General features: G+C 41.1%; 1 protein-coding gene across 1 annotated transcript in view; it reads left to right on the top strand.

Annotated features, from left to right (window-relative positions):
- The window catches only part of naa25 (N-alpha-acetyltransferase 25, NatB auxiliary subunit), an 88,269-nt gene extending 70,730 nt beyond the window's left edge, over positions 1–17,539 (top strand). The window contains exon 24 of the mRNA XM_080208155.1: positions 10,719–17,539. Coding sequence (XP_080064281.1) covers positions 10,719–10,841 — 123 coding nt within the window. The 3' untranslated portion in view covers positions 10,842–17,539. The remainder of the gene's footprint in view (positions 1–10,718) is intronic.
- The last annotated feature ends 753 nt before the right edge of the window (positions 17,540–18,292 follow it).

The following is an 18,292-nucleotide window of genomic DNA, read 5'->3' as shown; positions in this document are numbered from 1 at the left end:
TTGTGCACGAATCGCAAAAACTCAGTCTGCAGGTGCAGCAGGTGATCAAGAAGGCGAATGGTATGCTGGCCTTTATAGCGAGGGGGATAGAATATAAAAGCAGGGAGGTCTTGCTGCAACTGTACAGGGCACTGGTGAGGCCGCAGCTGGAGTACTGTGTGCGGTTTTGGTCCCCTTATTTGCAAAAGGATATATTGGCCTCAGAGGGAGTACAGAGAAGGTTCACCAGGCTGATACCGGAGATGAGGGGGTTCGATTATGAAGAGAGATTGAATAGACTGGGCCTGTACTCATTAGAGTTTAGAAGGCTGAGGGAGGATCTTATAGAGACTTACAAGATAATGAAGGGGCTAGACAGGGTAGAGGTAGAGAGATTCTCCCTGCTTAGAAAGGAAAACAGAACTAGAGGGCACAGCCTCAAAATAAGTGGGGGGGGGGGGCAGTTTAGAACGGAGTTGAGGAGGAACTTCTTCACTCAAAGGGTGGTGAATCTCTGGAATTCTCTGCCCATTGAAGTGGTGGAGGCTTCCTCATTGAATATATTTAAGTCATGAGTGAATAGATTTCTGACAGACAAGGGAATTAAAGGTTATGGGGAGAAAGCAGGAAAGTGGAACTGATCCACTTCAGATCAGCCATGATCTTATTGAATGGCGGGGTAGGCTTGAAGGGCTATTTGGCCTACTCCTGCTCCTATTTCTTATGTTCTTGTATGGGTATGAAACTAGTGCCTTGAACTTAAATACGGCATATAAGAGTATGAAAACAAAGTTGACAGAAGTGGAAAATAATTAAAAAGGTAAGGTTGTAGAGTAACAGCAGTGGGCATTTAAGCCACTATTTAATTTCTCAAAAAGGAATATATTCCATTGAGAATGTGAGACTGAGAAGGATGTACCATCCATGGCTAACTAAGCAAGTTATGAATGGTATCAAATTGAAAGAAAAGATTTGCAATGCTGCAATGATTAGATATCCCAGAAGGTTGAAAAAAACTTTAGAAACCAGCAAAGGGTGACTAAAAATAGAAGAAATTGGAGTATGAGAGAAAACTAGCAACGAGCATGAAAACATACAATGAATGCTTCTACAAGTATATGAAAAGGAAAAAAATGTCTCAAGCGAGCATTGGTCCCTTAGATGGTGAGACTGGGAAATTAATCATGGGGAAGCAAGGAAGTGGCTGAGACTTTGAGGAAGTATTTTGTACCTTTTCATAGTTAAAGATACAAATTATCTTTAGAAAAGCAGGAGAGGCAGGTAAAGGGAGGAGGAATTTAAAACAATCAAGATCACTAGAGAAAAAAGTACTAGAAAACAGATGTTGCATGCATTGGTTGTAATTTTCTAAAATTCCCTAGATTCTAGACTGGTCCGAGCGGATTGGAATGCTACGAATGTATCACCATTGTTCAAGAAAGGAGGGAGACAGAATGCAGGAAATTATAGGCCAGTTAGTCTAAAATCTATCATTAGAAAGCTGCTAGAATCCATTATTAAGCAGGATGTTTCAAAAACCATAATACAATTGGCCAGAGCCAGTATGGTTTCATGAAAGGGAGTCATATTTTGAAGAATAAGTTCTTTTGAGATTGTAACAAGCAAGTAGGTAAAGAGTAGTAATGCCTGTAATGTATTTGGATTTCCTGAAGTATTCGATAAGGTGCTATATAAAAGGCTGCTGCACAAGATAAGAGTTTATGGTGTTGGGGATGAAGTATTATCATGGGTAGAGGATTGACTAACTAACTAATAGGAAGCGGAGATTTGGGATAAATGGGTCATTTTCAGTTTGGCAAAGCATAACTCATGGATAGTCACAGGGGTCAGTGCTGAGTCCTCAACTATTTGCCATAGAACATAAGAAATAGGAGCAGGAGTAGGCCATCTAGCCCTTCGAGCCTGCCCCGCCATTCAACAAGATCATGGCTGATCTGTCGTGGCTCAGTTCCACATTCCCACCCTCTCCCCATAACCCTTAATCCCCTCGCTTATCAAAAACCCATCAACCCGCGTCTTAAAAATATTTAGCGAGGCAGCCTCCACCACTTCAACGGGCAGAGAATTCCAGAGATTCACCACCCTTTGAGTGAAGAAGTTCCTCCTCAACTCCGTTCTAAATCACCCCCCCCTTTATCTTGAGGCTATGCCCCTTAGTCCTACTGTCCTTTCTGAGCGGGAAGAGTCTCTCCACCTCTATCCTATCCATCCCATTCATCATCTTATATGTCTCAATGAGGTCTCCCCTCATTCTTCTAAACTCTAACGAGTACAAGCCTAGTTTATTCAGCCTCTCCTCATAGCTCAACTCCGGCATCAGCCTAGTAAACCTCCTCTGCACTCCCTCCAAGGCCAAAATATCCTTGCGTAAGTGCAGCGACCAAAACTGCACACAGTACTCCAGCTGCGGCCTCACCAGTGCCCTATACAGCTGCAGCAAGACCTCCCTACTTTTATCTTCAATCCCCCTCGCTATGAAGGCCAGCATCCCATTAGCCTTCCTGACCACCTGCTGCACCTGCAGGCTGGGTTTTTGCGACTCATGCACAAGGACCCCGAGGTCCCTCTGCACCGTCGCCTGCTGCAGTTTTTCGCCACGTAAGTAATAGTCCTTCCTACCATTCTTCCTACCAAAGTGGACCACCTTGCACTTGCCAACATTAAATTCCATTTGCCAGTTCCTGGCCCATTCGCCCAGCCTACCTAGATCCTTCTGCAGACTCTCCACACCCTCCGCGCAATTTGCCGTTCCCCCAATCTTGGTGTCATCAGCAAATTTTGACACCATACACTCGGTTCCCTCCTCCAGATCATCTATATAAATGGTAAATAGCTGAGGCCCCAGCACTGTACCCTGGGGCACTCCACTAGTCACCAACTGCCAATCCGAATAGCACCCATTGACCCCCACTCTCTGCCTCCTATTAGACAGCCAATCCTCTATCCACGCTAACACCCTACCCCCAACTCCATGCCCCCTTCTGTAATAACCTCTTGTGAGGTACCCTGTCAAACGCCTTCTGAAAATCAAGAAAGACCACATCCACCGGCTCTCCTCTATCCACCGCCCTAGACACATCCTCATAGAACTCCAATAAATTCGTCAGACACGATTTCCCCTTAACGAAACTGCTGTGTCTGCTCTATCAAGCAATTCCCCTCAAGATGCCTCGTTATTTCCTCCTTGATGACGGATTCTAACATTTTTCCTACAACAGACGTTAAACTAACTGGCCTATAATTCCCTGCCTTTTGCCTGCCACCCTTCTTAAACAACGGCGTAACATTAGCCATTTTCCAATCTTCCGGCACTTCCCCGGAATCCAGCGACGTTTGGAAAATAACCACCAAGGCATCCACTATCACCTCCGCCATTTCTTTCAGAACCCTTGGATGCATTCCATCCGGTCGTGGGGACTTGTCCACAATCAGTCCCTTCAGTCTGTCGAGCACCGCCTCTCTAGTAACAATAATGTCATTGAGACCCTCCAGTCCTACCATCTTTCCATCACTAACACCTGGCAAATTATTCACGTCTTCCTCCGTGAAGACCGAAACAAGAAAGTTATTCAAGGCCTCAGCCATTTCCCCATCCCCTACCACTAAGTCCCCCCTCTCATCCTCTAAGGGTCCAACGTTCACCCTAGTCAGCCTCTTCCTTTTTATATATTTATAAAAACTCTTGCTATCCTTTTTTATATTAAGCGCTAGCCCAGCTTCATAGTATATCCTACCCTTCTTTATCAACTTCTTTTGTCAATCTTTGTTGACATTTAAACCTCTCCCAATCCTCTTCTCGCCCACTACTCTTAGCTACTCTAAACGCCTCCGCTTTTAATTTAACACTTTGCTTCACCTCCTTCGTTATCCACGTTATTACCTCTCCTCCTACGGTCCTATTTAACCATCGGAATAAATTTCTGCTGAGCACCAAGAAAGATCTCCTTAAAGATCCTCCACTGCTCCTCAGCAGACCTACCTTCCAACGCGCTCCCCCAGTCAACATTCGCCAATTCTTCTCTCATCCTACCATACTCCCCTCTGTTCAAACAAAGGACGCGTGTCCGGGAACCCACTTTCTTCTCCTCCTCCATCTGCAGCAGAAACTCCACCATACAATGACATTCAGCTCCCAGTTCCTGTCACCTTGCAGCCACGTCTCTGAAATGGCCACCAGATCATATCCATTTGTGCTGATCTGCACCACCAGCGCATCCACTTTATTCCAAATGCTTTGTGCATTCAGATAAAGTGCCTTCATCCCAGCCTTCACCTGGACCCTATTTGCCAGAACACCACCAACCATACTCACGTCCCCTACTCCCTTTATTATTGGGACATCCTCGGCCTCCTCCCTTGCCTGTACCCTCTCCTTAACTTTAGACCCCATAATGTCACCTACCCTCGCGCGCGCGCACACCCCCCCCCACTGCAGTTCTAGAGGTCAGGTGTCCCAGGGAACAGGACATGGGGAGGAGATCCCAAACCAGCGATCAGGTGAAGAATGCCCTAGGTAAGGAACAAGGGCAGAGATCAGAAAATCCTGTCAAGTAGAGAAAAGAAGCTCTGAATTAAGCAGAGAGCTGCAGGAGCAAAGTGGGCTTAGGAGAAGCCCCAAAGATCCAAGGGGGCAACCAGAGGTTGCTAACTCCATGATGCGGGCCATAAGGGCAAAGGTACCCTTTTGGAGCAGTGGTGTTTTGCTTGGCATGGCCGTAGATCTGAAACTTGCTTGGAAAGGTGAAGCCTGAGTGTGCGCAGAGATCCAGAGGAAAGGATAGGAATCTCAAGGTGAGAGTAAAACCCTGCAAGTGAATTCTTGTTGAAACTGTGCGTGCAGGAGAAATTTTTCTTTGGGGGAGAATTCCAAGGTGAGTTTGTCGACCATGATGATTGGAAAGCCGCGTTAGAGTTTCAGTGAGACCATATGGCTGATGGAGTGACAAGCATCTGGGTGGGTTGCTGAAAAATCCACAGAATCTACTTGAGTTGCATCTTCTTTTATTTTACAGTGTGGTATGTCTGACCACAGTTTGCCAGTTGGTTCACATGTACTGCACACTGACCATATCTGTCTTCTACTCTTTAATGTTCAGGGTAAATTGTTTTATCTTTCTGAATTTGTATGTGACAGCAAAGATAGCTAGATGAATAAATAGTAAATATTGAATTGTTTTCTTCTATTTGTATTGCAATCTTTGCAACCTTTTTAATCAGGTTTTTTTTTGTTTAATAAATGTTTTACTCTTTTATGTTAAAAGTTCATTAAGACTTGTGAATTTGTTCAGTAACTTGCCTCCACAGTTACTAAAAAACAATTAGGACTTGTCAAGCCTGATTTCTGGCATCTGTCATCCAGTATTAACATTAGCTGGGATTGTAACAGAGATTACAGAATGTAGTGATACTAAGAAACCTGGACATCCTTATAAATGAATCTCAAAATATTAGCTTGTTGGCCTATGTTACAAGAAGTTTGGAGTATAAAAATAGGGAAGTCTTACTACAACTGTACAAGACATTAGTGAATCTCTACCAAGAATACTGTGTACAGTTTTACTCTCCTTAAGGAGGGATATTCTTTGAATCATTAGAAGAAGAAAAAGAATCATTAGGCTGATTCCTGGCATGAGGAAAGATTGAGCAGGTTGGGCCTATACTCAGCAGAGTTTAAAAGAATGAGGTGTGATCTGATTGAAATGCAAGATTCTGAGGGGGCTTCATGGGTTAGATGTTGAGTGGATATTTTCTGTTGTGGGTGATTCTAGAACTCGGGCACAGCTTAAAAGTACGAGATCTCCCATTTTAAAAAAAAAGTTTTTTTTCTCCGTGAGCATCGTTAGCCTTAGAATTCTCTTCCCCATAGAATAGCAGAGGCTGGATCATTCAGTATATTCCAGGTTGAGTTAAACAGATTTTTGGCCGACAGGGGAGTCCAAGCCAGTGGAGGACAGGCAAGAAAATGGAGTTGAAGCCGCAATTTAATCAGCCATGATTGCTTGAATTGTGGAATAGGCTTGATGAGCCAATTGTCCTGCTGCTATTTAAGATCTTGTGAACAGAGCCTTTGGGTGGCAGCATAGCAAATAGAAGCAAGGCCATTATTGAAGATGTGCTGATCAAATCTAGTTAAGTAGGAATGAAACATTTGCTACAATCCCAGTTGATATTATTGGACAGTAAGATCCCAGAATTGTGGTATATATGGACTTTAGTAAGGCGTTTGATAAGGTTCACCATGGAAGGCTTCTGCAGAAAATGCAGATGTATGGGATTGAGGGTGATTAAGGTAATTGGATCAGGAATTGGCTGGCGGATAGGAGACAGAGGGTGGTGGTTGATGGTAAGTATTCGTCATGGAGTTCAGTTATGAGTGGTGTGCCTCAGGGATCTGTTTTGGGGCCACTGCTGTTTGTAATTTTTATAAATGATCTGGATGAGGGTATAGTTGGGTGGATTAGTAAATTTGCTGATGACACCAAAGTCGGAGGTGTGGTAGATAGTGAGGAAGGGTGTCTTAGTTTACAGGGGGACTTGGACAAGTTGCAGAGCTGGGCCGAGAGGTGGTGGATGGAGTTTAATGTGGAAAAGTGTGAGGTAATTCACTTTGGCAGGAATAACAGATGTGTAGAGTATAGGGGTAACGGTAGGACTCTGAATAGTGTGGATGAACAGAGGGATCTAGGTGTATGTGTACTAGGTATATGTGTACATAGATCCCTGAAAGTTGGGAATCAAGTAGATAGGGTTGTTAGGAAGGCATACGGTGTCTTGGCGTTTATTGGTAGGGGGATTGAATTTAGGAGCCGCAGCGTCATGTTGCAACTGTACAAGACTCTGGTGTGGCCACACTTGGAGTATTGTGTGCAGTTCTGGTCCCCACATTATAGGAAGGATGTGGAGGCTTTGGAGAGGGTGCAGAGGAGGTTTACCAGGATGTTGCCTGGTATGGAGGGGAGATCCTATGAGGAGAGACTGAGGGATTTGAGGTAGTTTTCGTTAGAAAGAAGGCGGCTGCGAGGGGACCTTATTGAAACATATAAGATGATTAGAGGTTTAGATAGGGTGAACAGTGATAGCCTTTTTCCTCGGATGGAGAAAGCTAGCACGAGGGGGCATAGCTTTAAATTAAGGGGTGGTAGTTATAGGACGGATGTCAGGGGTAGGTTCTTTACCCGGAGGGTGGTGAGGGATTGGAATGTCCTGCCTGCTGCAGTTGTAAATGCACTTAGTTTGGGGGCGTTTAAGAGATCCGTGGATAGGTTTATGGATGGAAAGGGTTTGGTTTAGGTTAGAGGGTCATTGCTTTTTAACTGGTCGGCGCAACATCGTGGGCCGAAGGGCCTGTTCTGCGCTGTAATGTTCTATGTTCTAGAATGGAACCCTGGCTCAAAATTCTGCAACTTTTACATTTTTTAGAAAACATGGAGGAGCAAAACCACAGCAATGTCAGTTAGCTTTTAACAATAAAGAAAAATTATTGTACGTGAAAAGTTTGACTATGATACAATACTCCTCCATTCTTCCCAATCTTCACAAATGTCCACAAGTTTCAAGGATAACACTGGTTACACAATGTATCTTGTTCTATAATGAACTCAATGAACACAGTCCCTTTACAACCATAGGCTGACTGTGGTCTGATGACACCCCCCTCAAACCAAGTACATTGTTTTACCAATGATTTCTCCCTCCAGGTGTTGGAGGGGCAGATCAATGGTAAAACAGCCATTTCAGCATTTCTTTGTCTTGAGCAGTCACAGTATCTAACCTTCTACACCAAAACTGAGAAAGTCAGTCCCCTTTGTTTCTGAAGGCTGGAAATAAGGAAACCAAACTTATGATTGATTCCAATCTCTGGCTTTTCTCTGGCCAATTTCACCCAGGTATGCACTTCCAGCTCTGTCTTTAGCTTCAGTGACCCTGTTCTTCGTTCCTTTGACTGCCAACTTCTAGTTTCTAAAACTAACTGCCCTTCAGCTTCTCTGGAACTTGCTTTTGTGCCCATTACTCTATTATATAGCTTTCTTGCTTGTAGCAGAACCTGGAGCTTCCCATCTCCAACTGACTGAATCCAATTAAACACTAAAATTCAAAAGTTCTTCTCCCTAAAAGTGAGCCCATTTTTACTTTTCGCAATGTAAGCTGTCTTTCAGCACAATAGAAACACGGTTTGAAGTGAAATCAAAACCCTCATGTATGCAAATACTTTGTCTAACTAGAATTATACTGTCTCATACGCAAAACACTAAATTAAACCCATTTAAATCGATACCTTATTTCTAATATTTAGCAATACAAATGTAGATTATTTAAACTACCTCTGTTTCCTGACACCATATATGGTCAATTTCATGAACCATATCAGGTGATGCAGAGGTAGAGCAAAGATACTGAATTGAAATGAAACAGGATCCTCTTCTGGTAAGTGAGCAAGAGTGACACTGTGTATTTTACAGATATAATGGTTGAGGTTAAATGTGTTATCATGTAGATTTCCTAAGTATTTCCACTTTCAATAATGTGGATAATTATCTTCTAAATCAGAACTGGGTTCTGCAATTTACATTGAGACAAATTTGTTTGGAAAACCAGTGAGATTTTATGCACAGTTCTCCAATGTTGATAGTTAACCAGCCAGGCTGGATTATTGATGGGTCTAAAAGGTAATCATGTTCACTGGGGGACTGAAATTCCCTGCTTGGTGTAGATGGCCCTGCAAAGCATTGCTTTGAGTAGCTGGGTTCTAACTTGCCATCATCAGAAAGATTATCTGTTGGTGAGCTGCATTGTTTTTAGGCTGTTTAGACTTTCAATATTTGGAGGTCCCCAGACCTTGACTGTTGTCTTGCAGTGACTGAATTCAAAGGTTTGTGTCGTTGTCCCTGGAGGGAATATGCATTCCACATCTGGCAAACAAAGACTGCTTTGTGTATTTTTCAGCAGTTTGGTTTGTGGAAATAAGCATGGTAATGAGTAGCAATCAAACAAATAAACAAAAGAACAAAATGAGAAAGTTTAACTGGACTGTTGGCAATGTTGTTTAACCGAACTTGATTGTGACTGGAAAAACATTTTGTGCAGTGTAGGGTAGTTCCCGCTGGTAGGAATTGTGGTGAGAGTGGTTTGAGTTGATTTAAGAATAGTGGATAGCATTGAACCAGAAAGTTCTGAGGAAATCAGTCTTGCCCACGCTGAACATGTTTAACATTTGTATTTAAAGCCTCTTCCCAGAATTTTCAAAGAGAAAAAAATGTTAGACTTTTTTCATTTGTGCTGCAGTGATTATATAGTTTGTGATGTATGCATTTTCTAGGGTATGTTCTGGAGTCACTCTGTTAGTAAACCATGGATTATTCTTAATTGCAGGAACTGAAAAATAAAATTCTTTTTGTTGGGGTTGCGTATCACCTGCCCAAAAAAAGGCAGATGACAGTTCTTCCCTTTAAGTTGCTCCGTTTAATATTTTTTTGCTCCCTTCCTGGCTCTGCATTCTGGACCAGCCATATTTTGATAGTGGAGCAGCTGCCAGCATCAGAGACCAAGGCTGCAGGGAGCAAGTAAGGCCTGGGATCTGGGAGCAGGAGTACAGAGCAGGGAGCCTGACCCAGAGCCTCATCAGGACAGTTACTGCTGTTCCCAAAGGTGCCATGGCACTTCAAACAAGAGTTACCATCTGAATGGTGAAGTGAAAGTTACAGTCACCTGAGTCCATGGCCCTGGCTTCATCAGTGGCCCCCACATCGGCCCCTGCAAACTGCATGCAGGTGTCCAGGCTCCAAAGCGAGGGTGACTAACATCGGCAAGGGAAAGCAAGCAAAATGTTGAGCTGAGTTCCAGGTGCTGTGGGTAGGTCACAGAAGTGTTCTGCTTGGTGATTCAATGTTATCTCATTTGAATTTATACAGTATTCTGTGATATTCAGTGATTTACTTGCCAATTATTCCAGCTAGGAATGTAAAGTGCTGCCCATGTACAGTACAATTTTTCAACTTGTGCATTGGTGTTATCTGAAAGATTACTGTACCTTGGCTGAAGTCACCAAAGTATCTCCACAATATGCTCAAAGCAATCTCTTCAGTCCCTGTTGGGCATTGCTGCAAATGTTGCAGTTTTTTTTTCAAAGCTGCTGGTGTCAGCCTGTATTATAACAAGTAAAATTATTACTTTCAATGTTGATTCTCTCCCTTAAAGTCAGAGAGATGAATATTGAAGGAGATGAGGAATACTTCGTGCAGAGCAAAGCGATTGCACCTTGCATATGATATGTGATGCCTTCGTGCTCAAGTCCTGGAAAGGGGGCTTGGACCCAATAACCTGATTAAGATAAATGCCACTGCTGAGTCAGCTGGCATTCAGTTAGCATTCTCATTGAGAGAGCCACAGGTTTACTGCTAAGGAATAATAACAGGAGCATGGTAGGGGCTTGAGGTCAGAGCATAGCTAGCGAAATTTATTCACATAATGGTGCTATAATTGATCAGTATCTAACACTGATATTAGGTGCCGAAAAACCTCCCATTCCCAAACAATGGTTCCCTTATTCATAAATACATGAGAAAAATAGACTTCTTTTATTTGAGCTACAGTGTTTACATAGTTTGCAATGTATGCATTTTCTAGGGTGTGCTCTGGAGTCACTCATGTTAGTAAATCGTGGATTATTCTTCTTAATTGCAGGAGCTGAAAAATAATTTTCTTTTTGTTGCTGGTTTCAGGATGAGCAGAAGTTCCCCCACACGGTGCGAGGTAAAATACAAAGCAGCTACCAGCGTTCCCTTCAGGAGATTGGAGAGCTCCTGAGAAAAAGACTGGACACAATTAAAAGCCTGAAAATTTAACCCTGAGACAGAGGAGAAAACGGGGGGAAGAGACCAGTGAAGAACTGCTCGGCAATGCCGTAATCCCCCCATTACTATTACCATATGTTCTTAGGACCCATCAGATGCATCAGCTGATGCCGAACATTTACCAGAGAGCATGAAGGACTTTGCAACAAAAGAGTTTAAAGTAAAAGGTTTTTAGAACAAAAATGGTTAATAAATTATGTACATAAATCCAGAGTCAGAGGCCTTCTCTCAGACATAATGGCAATATTTTTAGAATCCGTTGGGTGTTTCTCTTGTGTAGTTCAGTGCATGATGCACCCAGCACCATCGCTATTAGATGCTGAAAATCGAATGAAAGGTTAAACTGTGTTCAAATATAGTACCTGTGTAGGTGCTGAGATTTTGACTGCAGCTTATACAACACATATGGGTGTACAGACTGTATATGATAAGTACCACATGTTCCATCATAATTTATTCAACATTTCAATTGTGTTTTTTAATTTGTATAAAATTTGTGTTGTATAAGCAGAACCCTCTCTTTCAGGAACTGTGAAAGAGTATATTTTCATTTCTGGATCTGACTCCTCAAATCCATTCCCATGTTTCGCAATTCTCTTTTTCACCCTGTTTTTATCAGGTTAATTGGGGAGAGGTTTTGTTTCTTTTTAAGGTGCTTCCCTGTCAAATTTTGTTCTTTGAACAGTGTATGAGCTGCTTATCCATATCTCATGGTCTCATTTTCAAATTCGTTGCAGCATTTACCTGGGAGCTATGAGCAGACAGGCTGGGGGTGGAAGTCTCCAGACAGTCTGATCTTAACCAGGAGACATAAATGTTGTCTCTGTCATTTCCCCATGTGTTTATTGCCTCTGTCAAACAAGGTATTAGCATTTAATGTGCAAGAGCATCCTTTCCATTTGTCTTCACAGCTGCTGAAGATATAACAGAAGGAAAAGTAAACCTAATGTGTTAAAACAGTTGTTATTCAGAGAGTATATTTTGATAGGAGAGCCTGGGTGTCAAAGAGTTTTACTCAAATACTAAACAACAGAAGGCATACTTGTTGTGCCAATCCTTTTGTGAGTACCTTGTTGACACCATGCTCTGCAGAAGGCTCTCTGCAGTTTTGCAGCAACAGTAATTTGTCAAAAAACTTTCCATAAATTAACCCAGAACCAAATGTACTCAAAGCTGTATCACCTACTCCCCCAGTGGTTTAGCATGTAATATGCCACTGAATCAAACAAACCAAAATGGCCTATAGTTTTTTTTCTTGACCTGTGCTGTTTGCTTATTTCATTTGAGTAACATTAAAATTACTCTTAATATTTCAAGCTAGAAAGGAGAAAATGTCAACCCATTCTTCATCTGAAGCTGCTGGTCCCACAAAGGAAATGTATGTAATGTTGAGTGAGACTGAAGTTGAATGTTTTTTTGATGGCACTCAATAATAAATACCTGCCATCAGTCGCGGTCTGGGCTTGCATGGAGCATACCCTATTGACAAGCTGTTTCTGGTCTGCGTAGTTTCCGAGCATCAGTTGGCACTTGTAGAAAGGGAAAGGGGGAAGGAAGTAGGAAGAGAAGACAGTTGGGGGAGAATTGGGTGTGCTCCAAAAGACTTGTAGATCAGTGAGGGCCATAAATACAAATTTTTAAAACTCTTTCTTAAAAAGCATGGCCATTTTATGTTGACATTGAGATTAGAGAAACTGGAGTTCTGCTTGACTGGAAAGATCAAAAAGGGTGGTTTGATGGAGATGTTCAAAATCATCAAAGATTTTGGTAGCATAATTAAAGAGAAACTTTCCAGTGGCGAAATGATCAATAACCAGAGTACACCTATTTAAGGTAATGGTGAACAGAACCAGAAGAGACAGTAGGGAAGAGGGTAAGGGGAAACATTTACGCAGATAATTATGATCTACAGTATGGCCTCTGAAAGGGTAGTGGAAGCAGATTCAATTACACCTATCAAAAGGGAACTGGTGAAATACTTGAACTGGAAAAAGTTGCAGGGCTTTAGGGAAAGCAAGAGAACAGAATGAATTGGCTAGTTGTTGAAGATTGGGCACATGCTTGAGGGGCCAAATAGTCTCCTCCTCTTTCTCATGCATGATGAGCTAACTAGCCTCTTGCTCTGCTGTATGGTTAAATAGAATACTAGGCTGGCAAGCAATCCTTCCACCTTTTAAGACCTGAATATGGACTCAGCACAAATTATACTCATTTTTTTGCTGTTTGTGAGAGTCTTTTACAAGAAGAATTTGGATTTTGTATCGACTAAATCCATGCTTGGTATGGAGTTCCTGCACAGAATTTATAGCCTGTCTCTCAGGTCAGAGTGACATGAAATGGAAATGTCTGGTTTATTGTGCTTTCACACCTGAAGTTGGGGATAACAGCAATTGTTGAAAGTCTCCAGGGAGCTTTACTGCCCAGCCAACATGTGTTATATCTGACCCGGGCATGTTTGAAGCTGACAGGTGGCAAAAATGTGAATTTTAAGTCAACTTAACGAAAGAAATACCTTAAGTATAGTGCTGATGAAGTGGAATGAATGCAAGAAACAACTTGGCTTTAGCTTTTTTTAAAATCCAGGTGTTGGCTCAAAGAACTAAAACTTGTCAACCATTTCATTAACAAATTATACAGTTCCTCAGAGCACCACATGGTATTGGAAGTGAAGTTGGATTTTATGGTACAGTTGATTGGATATGTTGGAGGTGACATGCCCTCAATTGCTTAAATGATGTGAAATTTATACAATAACTTGAGCCACTACGTAATGCACAAGACAATCTATGTTCTGTTGAGTTTGATTGCACAAGCAGGGTGTCACTATTGTCTATAGTTTCTGTTTAGAATTCTGGAACAATTGGGAGAGTCAGAATGTTTGTGAACATAAATGTTGCTGTGGCATTTGAAGAACTGCAGGTGCTTTTCTCTCATGTTTTCCTTGGGCTAGCAAGTGTCTGTTACTTTTAATATCTAAAATATAAAGTTTCAAATCATCTCTAATTTCATTTTAAAATTATGAATTGGATCTATGAAAACAAAATTGATTGTGACTTTCATCAACACCCAGTTTTTCACAGGTAGAATTCGAGTTAGCTCATCACTGTTTTTAACTAGTTTGTATTTTCTCACTCTGCTGTTTCAGTTCTCTCTGGTCCACCTGTATTCTGTTATTGTAATTCACTAGACCCAGGGAAATTTACCCTTTGCAGCCTCACTTCCCTGAAGTACCTGGCTCAGCAAAGAATAGGAGCTGATTTTATGGGAGTCATGAGTTTGGATTTATGTTGCAGTATTTTGGCTGAAATGCACTGGTTCTGTGTGACTTGGCTTTCCACATGTTTTCTCTTAATGCATACCCCTTATTGAGGCAAATGCACGCAGAGGCACCATATGAACAAAATCCTATACAGACTTTTGTTTTAAAAAATAAACTCCAAATCCCAATTGAATTATCAATGATTACAGAAACCTAATATATTTGCTGAAAGCCAGTCAAAAATATGGATATCTTTTGATTCTAATATCCCTAACTGCATGGTCTGAGTAATACAGTGGTCATCGAATCCTGCATATATTCTAAACTTCCTCTTGAACTAATTAACAGTGTATAACTAGTTTAGACACCTTGTCCAAATTAAACCATACACCTATTACCACTTTATGATGATCATTAAATGATTAAAATTTTATTTCCTTCCCCGTAAGTTTATTTTCTTTGCCTATTGAGAAAGTAGCCGTTTTGTTACCAGACCTTTAAACAGTATTGCTTTTGGCTGGAGTTTTGCCTACTAGGAGTTTTGCAAATATGGCATGGACCCTCGCACTATTCACATATGAGCTGAGGTGAGAAGCTCAAGGTCTGAGGAAGTTGCAAGAGTGTCCTTCTTTGACAGGGAGCATACACATATATCCACTGCAGTTTTCAAGTCAAGTCAGCCCAACTCTGCTGCTAACTCAAATGGTAACATTTAGAAGGATTTATTGAGAAACACTCCCTAAATCTGACAGTTTCATTTTTCTAGGTACTATTTAAAGTTAGCTACAACTTGATTTCGCAATGAAACTTTTTGACACACAAAACTATACTGGTCATACTTTGTTTACAGTGTGTACAAGCTCACATGTTGCTGAAATGGAGGAATATGTAGAAATAACGACTTGTTTTTAAAATTAGCAATATAACGGACTAAATTGTATAGTTCAGTTGAGTGTATAGTTCTGGGTTTGACAAGTTACATCTTTATTTTATGTTGTTTGCTTCTGGAATGAAGGTGAAATGCAATTCCCCATGTATTAATACCTTAGTTAATGCTGCGCCATGACCAATTTTGGCAGGTAGAATTTGTTAAATTTGTATCATGTTTTAGTTTAGATGGGATGTTAAGTGACTATTTAACACCATGAGCTCCAGTCTTGTTTCCATACATTTAAAATTTTGGACTAATAGAGAAAATTCAACTTATACCACAGTCCCCAAGGCAGTTGGGTCAATAACTTCAAAAAGTACTAACCTCTGTCACAACTCTTTAATATTTACCTGTTGCCTCATCCTATCACAAGACAGTTTTTTTTGACCATGACATGACAATTTTTAGTTTTGTGGAAGAAATGGGAGGGGGAGCAACATTAAAAGAGTTCACTGGAAACGTTAATCTGTATTTCCCTTTCAGATGCTGATCTCTGCATTGGCACTGTTTTCTGTTTTCATTGCAAGTGGAAAATAAAGCCTGATGGTTTTCTTCCTGTATTTCCCATCTCTTGCTGCTCCACCACCAAAGGCTCTGACTTGTGTATAGTTCCTAAGTACAGCCTTTTGCCTTCAAGAACATCATGCGGTATGAGTCTGAGTATCAGCAGCCTATTTTACACTGATGCTGTCACAATCACAACTGGTCCTATTTTAATCTGACATCAGCACATGCACTTTCCAGCAGGAGTCTATACATTATTGAATAGCTTTCAAAGAGTTGGCACAGATATGACCTCCTTAAGTACTATATCGTTCTATGACTTAGGTTAAGATTTATCTACCTTCCGTAGCGCAGGGTGCTGAGGCCCAATTGCTGCCTTTACTAAAATCTAGTAACTTGGCTTAAATGTGGTGTGTAATTGCGTTAATGGTCAACAGCAAGATTCAATTTAACTTGAGGTTCATCAAGAAAAGGTATTGGTTTATTGCTGCATCCATTCTCTTTGCCAGCACATTGGCCAAGTGATCTAGACAAGAACTAAATAGTTTTGTTTAATTTAATACTGTGGACTTCACTGATTATTGACTGTTGTTTTTTCCCTTTTCCTTTCTTGTGAGAAGTTTTGTATTTCTTTACTTTCTTGTTTCAGGTTGCCACAATGCTTCCTATCCAGTGGATCCAGTGGACAAGTGCCTATTTGGTACCTATCTCACCAGCATGTCAGAGGTTTGAAACTTAGTGCAGGAGTTATTGTGTAAGTCTGGGGTGAACATTTACAGCCTCTGGTTCGCCTGGATCCATTCACTATGATTTTTATGATTGCTTATGCAGATGGCTACCGGGACTTTAAGAAGGTCCAGCTAGCTGTGTGGACAGACTTGGCACTGCATGTCATTATTTAAAGAAAATAAAATTGTAAAGAATAAAAAAAAGAGACAGTCTCATGTTTACAATTTTAACCTAAAGTCAGCAATAACTAAATCATAATGAATTCCTCCCGTTTAAGTTCAACTAGCGCCCCACCCCCCGCAGTCAATTTAGCAGGGACCAGGAATTGAACTGGAGACTGCCATTTATGATGCGTACAACACTTCCAATGCATCTGCAAACAAGCCATTTGCACACCACTTAAAAAAACTTGAAACTGACTTAGAATGAGGCACCATATCAGACTTTTTATCAAAATGGAACAAAATTTAATTCAGCAGTAAGAGGCAACAAATGGTAATGTAAAAATGACCAGGTCCCTTTGAAGAATCAAAACTAAGTGTCAAAATAAAGAAGGGCAGACTTGACAGATTTTGGTAGCTAGAATCACTCAGTTATTTTCATTAGGGTCAACCTCCTGATTGAATTCACAGCGTCATTCCTGGAGGGTATTCTTTTTTTCTCTATTGCTTGGTGATTAAGCTCTCATAGTTTATTGTAATAAAACTAGGAAGCAATATCTTCCCCTTCAAACCCAGATTATGACAATCAAACCAGTTTAAAAGTGTAATTTAGTGTAAAATTCTGTAAATTCTCAATGGAAATAGAAGCCAGTAAGTATTCATGGTTGGAGTTAGATCCACTGAGTATATGCCATTGATGTGGGTATGCCGGCGTTGGACTGGCGTAAACACAGTAAAAAGTCTGACTTTTTTACTGTGTATATGCCATTGTGACAGGCATGTGCTCATAGGATCCAACCTATCTATCCAATTGTGTAATTAGGCAAACCTCGTGGTTTTTGTTTTCCTGCAATAATTTTCATAGGTGCAGTGAAGTTGATGTCCTTGCTTTACATTAATTGCAGCCTCCTTCCCAATTCTTGGCTGCACTGCTGTTTAATCTGACGCACTTACTGTAAATAGCGTTCACTGAAAAGCAACCCTCTATTGAATCCAGACGATTCAAACTGATTTTTTCAAGGCTGTAAAGTGTCCTCAAAAGTTTTTTTTGTATATCAAACAGCCGAATTATACAGCTGTGAATTCAGCAGCTTTATATATGGGTGTATATTTAAATCAAGATACTCAAGCAATAAAATTCAGCGCATAACTAAACTATTACCTGTGTATCGTGACTCTCTGCAACTGTCTGTATTCTATCTTTCTGCTACTAGCACTTACAACTACTGCTACTGATCATACTTTGCAAGATGCAGGGATTCATTGGAGTGAACTCATGCTTGATCTTGTTTATTTCTCTCTGTCTAGACGTAGTGATCGTATTAACTGTGAGATTCACTTTGGTGATAATTAAATGTGAATTATTCTGGTGGTTATGTTTTAAGACTCAGAACTACACAGTGCAAATTCTGTTTTTTATTAGTTCATGGGATGTGCCTGTCATTGGCTGCATGCAAGACATCTGCATATAAATTGTCCCATTGATGGCAGCATGGGTTCATGAAGGGATGGTCATGTTTGACTAATTTGGTGGAATTCTTTGAGGACATTACATGTGCAGTGGACAATGGGGAACTTGCAGATGTGTATTTGGATTTCCAGAAGGCATTTGACAAGATGCCACACCAGAGACTGCTATAAAAGATAAAGATGCACGGTGTTAACTAACAGAAAGCAAGGAGTGGGGGTAAATGGGTCTTTTTTTGGTTGGCAATCGGTGACTAGTGGTGTGCCTCAGGGAATCAGTGTTGGGACTGCCATTGTTTATGATTTACATAGATGATTTGGAATTGGGGACCAAGTGTAGTGTGTCAAAATTTGCAGATGACACTAAGATGAGTGGCAGAGCAAAGTGTGC

The sequence above is a fragment of the Carcharhinus amblyrhynchos genome, chromosome 20 (assembly GCF_965287045.1).
Source record: "Carcharhinus amblyrhynchos chromosome 20, sCarAmb.v2.hapA, whole genome shotgun sequence".
Classification (NCBI taxonomy): domain Eukaryota; kingdom Metazoa; phylum Chordata; class Chondrichthyes; order Carcharhiniformes; family Carcharhinidae; genus Carcharhinus; species Carcharhinus amblyrhynchos.
This window is presented reverse-complemented; position numbering and strand designations above follow the sequence as displayed.